General features: G+C 36.9%; 1 protein-coding gene across 1 annotated transcript in view; it reads right to left on the bottom strand.

Annotated features, from left to right (window-relative positions):
- Window positions 1-10479: 10479 nt before the first annotated feature.
- The window catches only part of RNF125 (ring finger protein 125), a 41761-nt gene continuing 37118 nt past the window's right edge, over window positions 10480-15122 (bottom strand). The window contains exon 6 of the mRNA XM_074208022.1: window positions 10480-13926. Within this exon, the coding sequence (XP_074064123.1) occupies window positions 13840-13926 (87 nt within the window). The 3' untranslated portion in view covers window positions 10480-13839. The remainder of the gene's footprint in view (window positions 13927-15122) is intronic.

The raw sequence follows: 15122 nt of genomic DNA on the forward strand, positions 1-15122 counted from the left end.
GTAAAGGAGAATTTAGCAAAAGAGTAAAACTGCTTTCAGTGAAATGTTTTCAGTTTATTTAATATCTTAAATAAAAGACCACAAATACTTCCTGCTACTTGCATGGGGTTTATAGCTTCTTTTCATAGAGTGTCAGAAATTTCACTTCATGCCACTTGGACTGAAGTATGTATGTATGTATGTAGCAGATAGTTAAAATTTTGCCTTGTCTATTTCAAAGTACGTGAAATATCTACAGATGTTAGTTGTTTATTATCTAAAAGAAAAAAAGGAATATTATTGTTTCTTGGCACTATTCTTAATAAATACAACTTATTTGTCTAAAAAGAAAAAAGAATATCCCACATATGACTGACTGCCTGTCTTCTCTATAGAAATTTTCAGACGACTAATGAACTGTTTTTAATTTTGGAATACAAATTAATCTATGAATAATTAATGGATTTTCCATTATTTTCTCAAAAGCCATAACTAGGCCTTTCCAAATTATTTTTCATAACCGCAAGTCTATGTCTAAAAGTTTGATTACCTTTTTAATAAGGCTATAATTCTCTTAATTTAAGTTCTTTAGCTAAGTTTTATAAAGTGTCAAATGAACTGGGAAAACACACATTCCCCCCCCCCCTCAGTGTTTTAGGGCAGGAATGCCCAACTTTAGTCTTAAAAGTTTTTATTGAAACAATAGACAATATATTTTGATTTGCCATTTTAATAAGAGCTCTGTGGTAGTTTGGCTTTGTTTACTAAAGGTGGTCTCATAAAAATCACCCTTTGTTAGGGGATCTTAAGAAGCTTGGGTGTATTTCTTCTCTACTGCAATTTGTTGGTGCCCAGACCAAATATATTTGGCTCCACTGACTGTTGACTAGTGCCTCAGTTTCTTTTGACCATTTATCATTTATTAGCTTTTACAAATGGGTATTTAATTTGAAAATATAGTAAAAATAAATATGTAAACATTTGCCTTCCCCTAAACACCTAGGGATATAATCTAAGCTCTATGTTTCTATATAGAAATATATTTTATATATTTCTATATATGTTTCTATATAACATTGATCCCAACAAATTCTTGACTCACTGGGACCTGACTGCCTTATGAGTCCTCTAATTTCTATTGGCATTAATTCCAAAGGTCATAGCAGGGCATTAATGCTGCAAATGGGTAGGATTCCCAGATTCTGGTGGCAGCCTCTCCTGACCTTTTACAACTCATAATAAAGCAGTGGAATTATGGGCACAGAGAAAATGTTGTAATCTTTTTGAAACTTTTCTATACTGTGGAAGGCATTCTTCATTCTGTATGCAATCTCCACTTCCCAAGATATGTTGAACTATTCATCATGTCCTTTGGGGCAGGAGAAGGTGAAGTGTGTAGAACACCACTCATACAACAAAGAGTGATATTTTGGCCATTCCCTGGAGACTACCCCTGTGGCATTCACACTGGAGAATACCTGAAGCCAGGTGTTAAACCACTTCTTGTCCCATCTTCCATGAGAATGCATTTAAACAAAAATCTGTTAGGAGTAGAAGTCTCCTTCTCTTCCTCCTCCACTCCTAGTCAGACTGCTGCTCTCTCTCTCTAAGCTGGACCCAGGTGGTCTGGCTCATGCTGCTGGATCTATATCGATCTATGCTTCTTTTCTTTCAATTTTTTTCCTTCTTAAGTACTTTAGCATTTTAACCTCAACCTCGGCTAATCAACTTGACCTTTAAGAAACTCACAAGTTTGCTGCTTCTCCAAAGAATTAACCTGTGAACTTTATATTGTAACCCATGAATTCTCTGTAATAATCTGTGGACATTTGTGGTAATCTGTGAATTAAAATTTAGTCTTTTTTACCTCCCTGAGTCAGAATGGTGAGTTTTTTAACCCCCCAAATGAACCTGATCTTTAAGCCCCCTTTCATGAAGCCCATTTCCCCCTGTCTTCAATGAAGGCTCCATTTCCTTCACCTAAAGGGAAAAGAACAAACACAGAAGTGAAGGATAAAAGTCTATCTGTCAGTCCTTAACAGGGTGAAGATGGCAAGTCCTCTACCCTCATAACTATATGGTCTCTCCCCAGATAACTGTGAGCAAAAGAAATGTGACCATGAACAAAAAAGCTACAAGGATTGCTGAATCAAGAAAAATGGCAAAACCAAACAAGACTTGAAATGCCTCTGAGGTCAATCAAAGAACTTCCCATTCACAACATATTTATCAGATAAAACAAGTCTTTCCAAGATTTATTTTCCTTATATGTTTGTCATCATTAATGTCCCAGAAGGACAGTTCCCAGCATATCCTCATGGAGAGACCTTTACAAAAGCATACTGTGCCTGCACCAGATCCAAAAAACTGTATATCTAAGTAGTCAGACAAATAACCATATAAATGTACCTGTTCCATAGCTTAGAATCACAAGTATTATACTTAAGACAAAAAAAAAATACTCCTAAACTCAGAAGCTCTTGTATCTCATCAATGTGACTATTCCCTGAATTATGCAGATTAAAATCAATTCACACCCACCAGTCTCAGATGAATGCTTATAAACTTTGTAAACACTAGATAGTTGTTACTTTACTGCAAATGTAGTTAAAGGCAACATTGTGCACTTAAAACTCAACAGGAGCTCCACAAACATTAATTTTGTTCTTTTAAGAGACTGGTAAGTGAGAATGATGGTCACAGGATGGGGGATGTGTTTCAAGCTCTATTGTTGACTTTTTTTCCTTGTTTGGTTGGATGATTTTTCTAAAGCCCAGCGTTCCTGCAATGAGATAATGAAGTAGAAGAAGTAGTGGATAGAGAATATGTTTTATAATTACTCTTGTATGGGATAAAAATCCACTTAAAAAATGTAGAGACTCCTCTGAGAAAAAAAAAAGTTTATTTTGGCTTTTCTAGAGAAAAGGGCATACTCTTAAGTTTCACAAAGGTAGTGAAGATCAAGGAGCTGCACTGAGGTGACAGTCTAGCAAGATTATATGGCCTAGTGCAATTCCCCTAGACCCCCTCTCTTCCAGCCTGATTGGTTAAGGTTTTCAGAGTTACAATCTTAACTCAAAAAATCTACCCAGTAACAAAGAGAAGAATAAAATGTTTTCATAGAATATTACCTCACCATCATCCAGATGGTGAGGGTATCAGAAGATTTCTAATGACCTTTTGTTGTCTATCTAAATGAATTAATGTCTGAGTATGAAAGGTCTTCTTAGTACTTATGATCAAATAAGAGAAGGCAGTCTACTGTTCTCTCAGTCTATCATCAAATAGGTGGCTTAACTAAAAATGCAAGGTCTCTTTTCTGGAAGTATTCCACTATTTCCTTCCCTAACAGAATTGGGAGGGTGTCTGACTGGGAATGCAAGACCTCTCTCCCTCTTTCTTCTAAGAATAGTCTATGAGCAATGGTCTGTCTTTGTTTTAATGAATTTTAACCCTGAGAGGACTTCACCAGGAATATTAATTCTTAAGAAGGAATATTCTACTCACTCTGTTCCCTCTACACTGACCTCATAGCTTACATTTAGCATTGCTCAAGGCAATATGTGACCCTTCTCCCATACTATTGGCAAGGAATCTTGGTAAAGCCCTGACCCAGGCACAAAACCAGCCCCTATCAAGAAAGCAATGGATCCCTACCCTAGTTTGAAAAGATTAAGGGTTTGAGCTAAAGCCTTTTCATCAACATATATCTCATTGCCTCCACCTTTGCTCTCTGAGTTATCAGCCTACCTATCTACACATCCCTACTTTTACTCACCCTCTATTCAGTAGAGTTGCCTGCTTTTGGCTGTGATCCCCCAATTAAACTCTCAGGCTCCTACACCTTTCCTTACTACTTATCCGCTCATGGCAGCTGATACTGCTAACAAAACTGCTACAGCTAATCTCTTTAGTGGATTAATGACTTCCAACTGCTTTCACTCTTCTTATCCACAGCAATATTTAAATAAATCTTTTTGTCCCTAATACATTAGGGTCAGAGTTAGTATTTTCATGAATTCTTTGCATTTGAATTCAAACTAGACCATCCAAAAAACAGTTTTTCAAAAACAGTTTTAAATTTTATATTTAAATTTCTTCATTTGGTTCTCTTTTCATTAATAAGACTTTGTCTACCTATATTACCTAAGCTGGTCTTGTAAATTTTTTAGATAATACCATATATCTTGTATGACTTGAATGTTATGGGGCAATGGTAGTACAGATAAAAAGGCTCTGGACCTTAAGTGTGAAAATCTGGTCTTGAATCTCAAATAAACCACTAAACTACCTCTATGACCTTAGGCAAATCATTTGACCTTTCCAATGGTCAATATTTTTTATCTACAAATTTGAGATAATATTTGCATAATTGATCTCTCAGTTTTGTCCTATATGTGAATGAAGTAATATATATAAAACCATACTGGTTTGATTTTTTTAAATGATATCGAAGAGTTTTGTTTTTATGTAGAGTATTTCCTAATATATTTTTATGTAGAGTATTTTCCTAATATATTCCTCCTCATCATTCCACCTTTGTAGAAAAAGAGAAAAAAATGTCAAAACCAACTATAGGGGTACCTAGGTGGTGCAGTGGATAGAGCACCCTGGCCCTGGAGTCAGGAGGGCCTAAATTCAAATCTAACCTCAGAAGCTTAATCATTACCTAGCTGTGTGACCTTGGGCAAGTCACTTAATCCCATTGCCTTGCAAAAAACAAAAACCAACTATGGAAGAAACTACAAGAATTTTATGTAGGCAAGGCTGGTTTCACTGTGAGAGGTAAGGAGTTTGTTTTTAGGATTTAGTTGATAGAAAAGACTTAAAACCATTGGTGGGTTCCATGTCTCCTGAGAAAGCCCAGCCTATGAGGAGTAGGTATCTCAGGTGAGGCAATCTTTCTGACCCCAGGCTGTTGCTGTGGAGGTAAAGGGGAGTCTCATCCACAAGAATCCAGGCTGTAACCATAATAATTCTTTTTTGTGGTTGAGTGAATTTTTCTTTTTAAAATGTATTATAGTCCACAAATGTCTCATTGTGTTCATTGTTACAGCCTGAGGGACTGAATAATGCTTGGCCCAGACTACCACCAACCCACACAGGGACTGTTAGAAGTCTGTTCAACATCTAGCATTCATTGTTTCCCTACCTTTCTACCAAAGCAGGAAGGTCAGTTCTTGTTATCTTGTCTCAAGAGGTTTGAAGTTGGGGGGGCTAGGTGGCGTAGTGGATAAAGCACCAGCCCTGGAGTTAGGAGTACCTGGGTTCAATTCCAGTCTCAGACACTAATTACTTACCTGTGTGGCCTTGGGCAAGCCACTTAACCCCGTTTGCCTTGCAAAAAACCTAAAAAAATAAAAAAGGTTTGAAGCATTTTTAAAATGATTGAGGATGTTAAACTTTTGTGAGGAACACATCAAACAATGCATATGATAAAATACAGTGCACAAATAAAATCTCCTAGTTTTTGTAGAATATATTTATTTCTAATAGATAAAAAGGAACTCCAAGGCCATTTTGTCACACTCCCTTACTTCTAGATGACTGAAACCCAGGGAGGTTAAATGATTTGAATAAGGTCACAAGTGGTTAAGTGGTTTTTTTTCAAGTTTTAGAAACTTAATACAAGATAGTTCCATTAATGAATATCACAAAGCAAAATTTACAAGTGACACCGGGGAAAATGTCTGACTAAAGGTTCAGGCAGAATATGAAAGAATTCATGTAAAAAGACCCAACTCTGACCCCAAAACATTTTAAGTATTGCTATGAGTTAAAGGGAGAGAATAAGAGACAGGAAACACTGATTCCTAAGCAGAGAAGGAAGTTAGAGGAAAGAAGAACCTAGACTTGGGGAATCAATTGTTTTGTTGAGGGGGGTTTATTTTGTACCTGGGGCCAGGGATTTAAGAGTCCTTGCCTGGGAGAGGTCCAGAATTTTTAGTAGTTCTCCAGGTTATTGACCCCATCTCTTTGCTTGGACAATGGAATGGGCTGGGTAGGTGTCAATGAATGAGGAATTGATTAATTATAGAACATATTTCTCTAAACAATTCTCTTCATAAGGACCCAGTAACCAGGGTCAAATGACCCTGTTGCTCTATTCATATAATATGAAAAATATTTACACATGTGCTATATGCCTCATCATAGCGATGGTGAAGAAAGATCTTGTCTGGCCCTAGAATTGTAAAAAAACTCAGATCTTTATTCACAGTCTTGTAAAGTTTGTCACAGATCTCAAAGTGTAAATAGTTCATATAAACAACTAGACCTAGGAAAAAATTTAGTTACAAGCCTGGAAACAGCATCAGAAGGAACTTGGAGGAAAGAAGAGAGAAGGAAATGGCAGGGAGCTCAGGAGAGGAGAGAAGAAGCAAAGACCAAAGACTATTTAGGGGAAAATACCCATTATCTTATTATGTAATTTTGCTATCCCTTATACTTTATTTTTCTTCCTTAAGGATATGATTTCTCTCTCATCACATTCAACTGAGATCAAAGTATACCAGGGAAACAATGTAAAGACTAACAGAATACCTTCTGTGAGGCATGGGGGAGGGAAGCAAGAATGGGGGGAAAAATTGTGAAACTCAAAATAAATAAAATCTTTCTAAAAAAAAAATAAATGCGGCCACATGGAGCTAGGGTCTTATTGCTCCAGTGACATAGGCCAGAGCACATGGTTCTAGCTTAGAGAGAGAAAAAGTGACCATACTGCTAGGGAAATGCAAAGGAGAAAAGAGAGAACAAAAAAGATCTCCACCCTAGAGGACTGTGCATTTCCATGTGGATGGGACAAGAGTGGTGCTTGGGGTGTGGTTTAGCACCTGGCTTCAGGTATTCTCCAGTACTTGTGTCACATAGCCCCCCAAGGGGTGGCTAAGGCAGTGCTCATTTTGCTTGGGTTATATTCTAAGCACTAGTCTTTCCTGTCCCAAATTGTATGACCTTCAAGTCTAGTATGATCATTTCCTTGGGCCCTGCTTCAAGAGAAGGGCACACAGGCTTCAGAAGTCCATTTTTGTAGAATGAATCTATAGCAAAATCATAGCTTTGGAGTTGGATGAAAAGCTCTCATTTTATATATAAGGAAACTGAGGTTTGGAGATGTTAGGGGTTTTGGCCAAAGAGCTAAGAGGCAGAGCTAGGATTTGAAGCTAGAATCCTTGAGTATACTTTCCCTGTATCACACTACTCTCTAACAATTATGACATCCAGTCTGCCCTATTTGTATTAACATTCGATTCATTATTGTAACTGAACATGTGACCTCATTAACACTTCAGGGGTTCCAGTAAAGGTGAATCCATTCACTTACTGACTACTGACCCAGAAGAATTTAGGAATATCATTAAAAAAAGGTTTATTGCTTATTACTGTGGTTAGCAGAAGCAAAGGAGAGAGAAAATAAAGACAGTGGGCTGATCTCCTAAGGGATGAGCAAGAAAGAAAGTAAAGACAGCAGGAGCAGCAAAAGATAAGTGGTAAAGAAGGAAAGTAAAGGGAGATGGCAACTCAACTGAGAGGGTGAGCTTTTTTTTTTTAAGATTATTTTCAAGGCAATGGGGTTAAGTGGCTTGCCCAAGGCCACACAGTTAGGTAATTATTAAGTGTCTGAGGTCGGATTTGAACCCAGGTACTCCTGACTGCAAGGTGCTCTATGCATTGCGCAACCTAGCCGCCCCAGAGGGTGAGATTTTAAAGGGGGCAGGAAGGTAAGTAGGTGTGTGGGATGAGTCCACCCACAAAATTTGGAGATTTCTCAAGGTTTGAAGAGAAAAGTTTTATTCAATTCTGGAGAATCAGACCTCCTAAAGAGATTCAACCTCCGCCCCCCCCCCCCACTGACCCATCCTCTTTAGTGAGGAATGTGCTCTTCACAATCCAGACCTGTAAATTACTCTAAAGAAAAAGCATATAATTCAAATAGAGACAGGTTCTCCCCTTGCAGGACAGGGAATATTGAAATATCTGGACCTAAATCCAGATAAGGCAGCGTCAGTTTACTCTTTACATTTCAGTCAAAGTAACATTAAATTGCTTGTCGGGGAGGAGGGGTAGAAGAGACATAACACATAGCTTAACTATTTCTATCTATAATATTCTACTGAAGAAATCTCAAACTTTATCGAATTCATGGGGATATATAGACTAGGGTGTATCTGGAGGAGCAAAGAAGAGGTAATTAAGGACTTGTGGATGAGGGACAGTAGCTGGCAGATAATCCTTTCAGGCTTGGGCAGGGATCTTTTATTTTGCAGATGGGGCTTCTAGAGGCAGGAATTTACAGTCCCGATCAGACCAGGGAGGAGTATGGTATTTTACTAAAAGTTTGTTGTCTTCACCTTAGATAACTTGGATAATAAGTGGGGTGGGGAGAAGGGAGGGAGGATCAGTGTTAATGGAAGGTATATGGTCAGTGCAGAGGAAACATTAATTATAGAACATATTTCTTTTAATATTTTCTCTACTTCAGGGATTACAAAGAATCAAAAACAACTGAACAATAATATCCGTCCCCCCAAACTTTTCTGGACTTCAAATCCATCCCTCAGCTGCTGTCTCATCCTGGAACTCCTCTCTATGCACTCCTTTTTCTGAAGTATCCATCCCTCTATTAGGCTGGCTGCAGTTACTTAACCCTGGCTACCTCACAACCAGGGCCATCTCCAATCATCTTGATTCCTGTCTGGACACTGGATCCAGATGCCTCTGGAGGAGAAAGTGAGGCTGGTGACTTAGCACAGCAAGCCCTAACACAAATCCAATTCATGGGCTTGTCATGGCTCCCCTTCCTGATGTAGTGTTCTTTGACAATGAAGAACAAATATATTTAGGCTGACTCCCTTCTCCTTTCAAGTTCTTCCTGGGGTTCTATTTTGTAGAGGGAGCAGAAAAATAGCCAAGCTTCTTGGCTCATTTCCCACCCTCTTTTCAACTCCCTTTTTCTTGTAGTCTTTTCCTATTAGAATAGAATGTAAACTCCTTGAGGACAGGGTGTGTCTTTTTTTGTATCTGAAATGAGGACTTAATAAATGCTTATTGTCTTGCCTGTCCCCACTGTGTTTTTAGCATGGATGTGCTCAGTTACAACCATCATCTCATTTCTTGGAAGTATAGATACATTCCTTGACTTAATCAAAATCACTCAGTAAACTTTAAATGCAGTTGGAAATAATATCTAAATCTCTCATCTTCAAGACCAATTTAGTTACTCTACACTAGCTCACATATACAATATTATCTGATAGTAGTTTGCATTCCCTCTTTAAGATACTCCTATATTGGCTAGAAAATAATAATTATGTGCTTTAGAAAGAAAGATTCTAAAAAAGAAAAATTTCAGGAAAGGTACTTTTCTAGGACTCTGAGAAAGAAACCAAATGAGCATTTTTAGAGTATGAAAATGACCATTGCTAAATTCTTCCTTTCTGGGCATCAGGCCCAGTAGAACTACAAATCAGTGTTGGTAATTAGAATGGTTTCATTTTTTGCTTTTGCTTCTAAGCCTTAGTGCTTTGCAAGATTTGGGAACAGACAAAAGATTGTTATTTTGTTTTGAAGGGAAGAAAATGAATGTTTGCTTGCTAAGAATGGAGAAACTACTAGCTTTGGAATCAGAAGCCTTCGGTTCAATATCTGGCTCTGCTACATATCACTTTTATGAGATAGGCCAATCGAGCATTCTCTCTGTTTTCCTTATTTCAAGTTCATCAATGCAATATTTATTAAATATTAAACAGGGGCAGTCAGGTGGCAAAAGTGGATAGTGCACTGGCCTTGGAGACAGGAGGCTGGGAGTTTGAATCCACTCTCATACACTTGCCACAAACTAGCTGTGTGATCTTGGGCAAGTCACTTTAACCCTGATTCCCTCACATCCAGGACCATCTCCAATCAACCTGATTCATATCTGGCCACCAGACCCATATATCTCTGGAGGACAAAGTTAGACAGGTAACTTAGCATAGCATCCTCTCACTCAATTCTAATTCATGTGCTTATCATACCTCCCTGATGTCATGGACTTCTTTGAGAATGAAAGACAAACATCATTTATTAAACAACTAGTATAAACTTAGTTCCATGATTAGTAGTTAAGAAAGAGAATCTTGTTAAAAAATAATCTTAGAAAAATCATCTTTGGGGGCTGCTAGGTCACACAGTGGATAGAGCACCAGCCCTGGAGCCAAGAGTACCTGAGTTCAAATCTGCCTCAGACACTTAATAATAATTACCTAGCTGTGGGGCAAGCCACTTAACCCTACTGCCTTGCAAAAACCGAAAAAAAAAAAAAATTATCTTTATTGAAAGCTATGTTGACTCAGTTACCATTAGTTCCCAATCCTGCTTATCAAACAGTGTTGAGGGAGGTTCTGATGGGGATTTGCCAGCTAAAAGTGTTGAGGGAGAAATACCTGCCTAGTTTTTAATATTAAGAAAATATTATTTGCATCTGGTATTTTCTGAGACCTTCCTCTGACCCAGATTGTTCAGTCTGCCCCTCAAATTCAAGTTTCTTCCAATTGTTCAAAGTCACTCCATCATTAAATGTAAATTCACCAAGATAAGAGCAACCTCAGTCCATTCTCTACCCCTCCTCCAGCTTCCTGCCTCTAGGCTTCCTGATAACCCCTTTTCCTGACTTCCCTGCACAGCCCCATTCTTCTCCAGGCCAGCCTTGCTTGGGTCAAACCCAGCCATCTGCTTTGGCTACTTCCCTTTCCTTTCTCCCTCATTCTTTCCTCAACCTTTGTTATTCAGTCTGTCCTCAGGGAACTTGAAGACTCTCCAGATGAAGTTTAGTCTGTGAACTGCTTGTGCATTGCAGACCAGGGATGAACTTTGCAGGCCTGTAAATAAATATATGAGAACTTGCACCTCCAGGCCAATCTTGAGTTTTTCACTTCCAAGAATTCTGATGCTGGGGCTCTTTCTCTGGCAGCATCACCCAATTCCCCACCATCAAAAAGAAGTGCAGTCAGCTTAAGTTTGTAAGGTTTCTGATCATGTTTGCTCACCTTGGGTTATAGGATTTCTGTTGCAGAGGATTCTGAATGAGAACACAAAATCAGCTTATGTTTAGGAATACCGTTTATTGAAGGTCAGCATTTATGAACAGACATTTTAAACAAAAGCAATGGTCCTGCCATCCTTTGTATCTCATAATAAGACATCTTTACAAAAGAAATTTATAACTGTTAACTTTTAAATTCTAACAATTACAGATTTTTTGGGGGAGGAATGAAACAAGAGAGTGTCTCTTAAGACATTTTAGCACCTCTATCTTTATGGATACAAACCACATTTAATTAGCTTCAATAACAACAAGCTTACTTACCACATGAATCTATGTTGATAAGCTTCACTGATGTCACAGCATCATGATGTCACATGTGATTTATAGACCTGGACAAGGACTGGGAAGCTAAAATTCTAAAACTGTCTCTATCATTCATTCATACTCAATCTATATCTCCAACCCATAATCTGGGTTGACATAATCTCAGAGCATTTATCCCATCCAAGCTTCTACATAGGGGTGGTTTAATTTGATCTTGAAAAAAACATAAAATTTTCTCTTCTGAGTTATATATTGAGCAGCTGAAAGAGTATTAAATTAACAGGTGAACATTTTTTAGAGGTAAATGTCATTTGCTGTTATTGTTGTCTTCATCTTTTAAGTCACTTTAATACTGATTTAACAAATTGCCTATTTGTATTTAATATGGTATAAAATTCTAGAAGTTTGGATTCTGCTAAATCAGAATTCACATTAACACAAAGTTCTTTGATAAATAATTTCTAATCTGTTATCAGAGTGGCAAAAACATTATGTTAGGGGATCTGAGACAGAATTTAGATATAGGAGGTTTTAAAACAATATATTTAAACAAATATTTTGTTTATATTATGTTTATCTTTCTTTTAAACTTTCATGTTATTAAAAATTTTAGCTTTTTTGGGGAAGTTAGGTGGTACAGTGGATAAAGCACTGACCCTGGAGTCAGGAGGGCCTGAGTTCAAATGTAGCCTCAGACACTTAATACCTATTTAGCTGTGTGACCTTAGGCAAGTCACTTAACCTGCTGCCTTGAAAAAAAAAGGTTAACTATTTTTTGTTACATCTGAAGATGATTTCACCACTAGTCTGAATTAATGACAGTTTGCACTAGTATAGTGCTTTATAGATTATAGTGCCTTCACATGTATCCTCCCAACAATTTATGAGGTAGGCAGGGCAGGTATTGTTTACCCTGATTTCACAGCTGTGGAAACTATAAGCTTAGAACAGGGCTGTCCAAAATGCACTTGGCAGTGAGATTTGATGTGGCCCCCTGTGGGTTTACCAAATACTTTAGTAAAGGAAGCTGAGATACCACAGAACTCTCACTAAAATGGCAAATCAAAAAATATTGTTTATTGTTTCAATAAAAACTTTTAAAAGTAAGGTTGGACAGCCCTGGTTTAGAGAGTAATCTAGTCCAAAGGCACACAGGACTGGTACTCCAGCCTATCTTCTTACACACTCCTGGAGATGCTTTTTTAATGACACCACTCTACTTGCTGCATAGATATTCAATACAAATACTAGATAATACTGTCTTTTCTTTCTTAGAGTGGTATAATAAAAAGGTAAGGAGTTCAGAGCTGCATACCCATAGGCAGGTCATATGTCACTTTTCTGTGTCTGTTTCTTGTTGTACAAAAAATGGGGGTTTAACTAGATCATCTTCAAGTTGTCTTCTATGCTAATTATATCTAAATTTAATTATCCAGGTTGGATGATTCAGAATCCTTTCTTTTCCATCTACAATCTATCTTAATAAGACTTCTACCTAAAAGGAAAGACAGAGATTGTAAAACTCAACTAAGCTCTTCAGTAAAAATTTAGTTTCTAAAAATGAAGATTTTAGTTTTCACAGATTTCATTTCTCTGTTCTCTTCTCAGTTCCAATATACTCTTCCGATATTTTAAAATATGTATTAAAGGTGAAGGGAGAATAGTAACCAGAACTCTAAAGAAATCTTAGTCCTTTCTTCTTTCTTTAAGTTTCCACACTATAAATAACCCTTGCAAAGAATGAATAAACAGAAAAGTACATTCCTAGTTACAATCACTGAACTAAAACAGCTGAATAAAATCTTACCCATAGGAACTGAATGATTATCTTCCTAGTTCAATATGTCATTTTAGTTGAAAATCAACTGTTTAGGGTTGCATCAAAAATTTCTGTGGTCAAACAGGACATTTTTTACATGTAAAATGTTAGGGTATAATACTTTGAAACTTACTTACATTATAGACATCTCTTAATAATAATTAAAACTAACTGCCAATATTTGAAAAAATATTCTGCTTGTGGTAGATATATTTTTTAAATGAAAGCATTAAGAATGCATTCCTATTAAATTATTAATTAAAAATACTAAGTAACAGCATACAACTTAAAGGAATATTATCAACTACCACATTCTTTTCCTCATTTCCATCAAAATTATGTATTCTTAATAGTATTTTGGAAGCTAGATATCTGTCTGATTTCCCAACAAGAACTCCTCCCTCAAGCATGCCCTCTACTATTTATTCACCCTAAACCTCCTGGTTGATATAGATAATTATTACTACTAAGTATCAGAAAAATCTCAACAGGAGAATATGGATATAAATCACCAAAGGGATAGTGGTTTTTAAATTTCCAGATAAACAGTAACAGACACATACAAACATTAAAAGTTTGTTACATCTGTGCTTTTTTTTTTTTCAATGCTGAAGATTCCCCTTTGTCAAAGCAGAAAATTAATGTACTGTGCAAAGGAATCCATGGAACACCTTTCCTCCAACTGGCAGAATTAGGTGCTGCTTGAATGATTCATATATTCTAAAAGTGACCGGTCTAGGACTCTTCGGATCAAAGCTTCCTCTAATATATTAAAGTCCTGAAAAAGAGGGAAAAATACTTTTAGATAGCAAAATGATAGGTAGTTTTTTTAAAAATAGCTTTCTCTTTGAATTCTAAATTCATCCAATCTGTTCTATGAGTACTGTCATTTCAGAGTGACAATCAAGTCAATTAGCAGCCTGAAAGGCCTTACTAGATTCCACATACAAACATGCTCTAAGTCAAATCAATGGGATCAGAAAGAAACTGGAGCATGACTTGCTGTCTCTTAGTTGGACTACTGAATGCTATTCTGAGTTGACTTAATGTCAACACTTTCAAGAGAAAATAATCTCCCAAATTCTGCATATGCCTCATTATGAGTCAGAGCTGGAAGTGAATCCTATTAAGTCAGTCATCTCTAAATTGAAGCCTAAGGTACATTAGCTGCCAAAAGACCTTAATCGAATTCACAAGAGAAAACTCCAAAGAATGCTTTGGGTCTCAAATCTCTGGCTTCACTAGTCTATTAACTCCTCCCACTCTTGTAAAACAACTACTTCTCTATAGTTCATCGTTTTAGACAGTTTACTCATCACCATCTGGTATTTATCAGAGCAGAGTTTTGAACCCAAGCTTTCCTGACCCCAAGTCTGGTCCTCAAGACACTATACCACTGCTACTTCTCTAGTTAAAAGACAAAAGAAATATATGTGTGCGTAAATAAATATGCATGTATGAATGTACACATATAGACACACCTGTGTACACACATAAACACCCATTCTGAACCTTGAACATTCACTTGCACGGAACTGAGCACAGAATGCTACAAGACTGGAATGTGGGTGAGCTCCAGGTTGTCTGTTCCAAAATGAAATTATCCTTTGCTTTACCCAGTAATTCCATAGAGACAAATTAATATTTCACACTTCTTTCAGTAATCCTGGGACTTTCCATTTAATCCTTTCCTAAGATTTGGTTATACTATACTTCCATTTGTCCATTCTCTTTTGTAAAATACAAGGGTAATTGTAATAAATATAGTTGAAAGCCTAGAAAAAGATAAAATTATAAAATGACAAATGTTAAGGAAACAATAATCAAATTTTTCACTTAGAGATTATATAAGGATAGATTTTGCTTTGATATTTTCTTTTGAAAAATTATATGCAAATCTACTTTTAGTTCTCTTTAAACCACTATGTGGTACAGTGATAGGAATCTTGGTTTAGAATCAGGAAAACCTGAATT

The sequence above is a fragment of the Macrotis lagotis genome, chromosome X (genome assembly GCF_037893015.1).
Source record: "Macrotis lagotis isolate mMagLag1 chromosome X, bilby.v1.9.chrom.fasta, whole genome shotgun sequence".
NCBI classification, from domain to species: domain Eukaryota; kingdom Metazoa; phylum Chordata; class Mammalia; order Peramelemorphia; family Peramelidae; genus Macrotis; species Macrotis lagotis.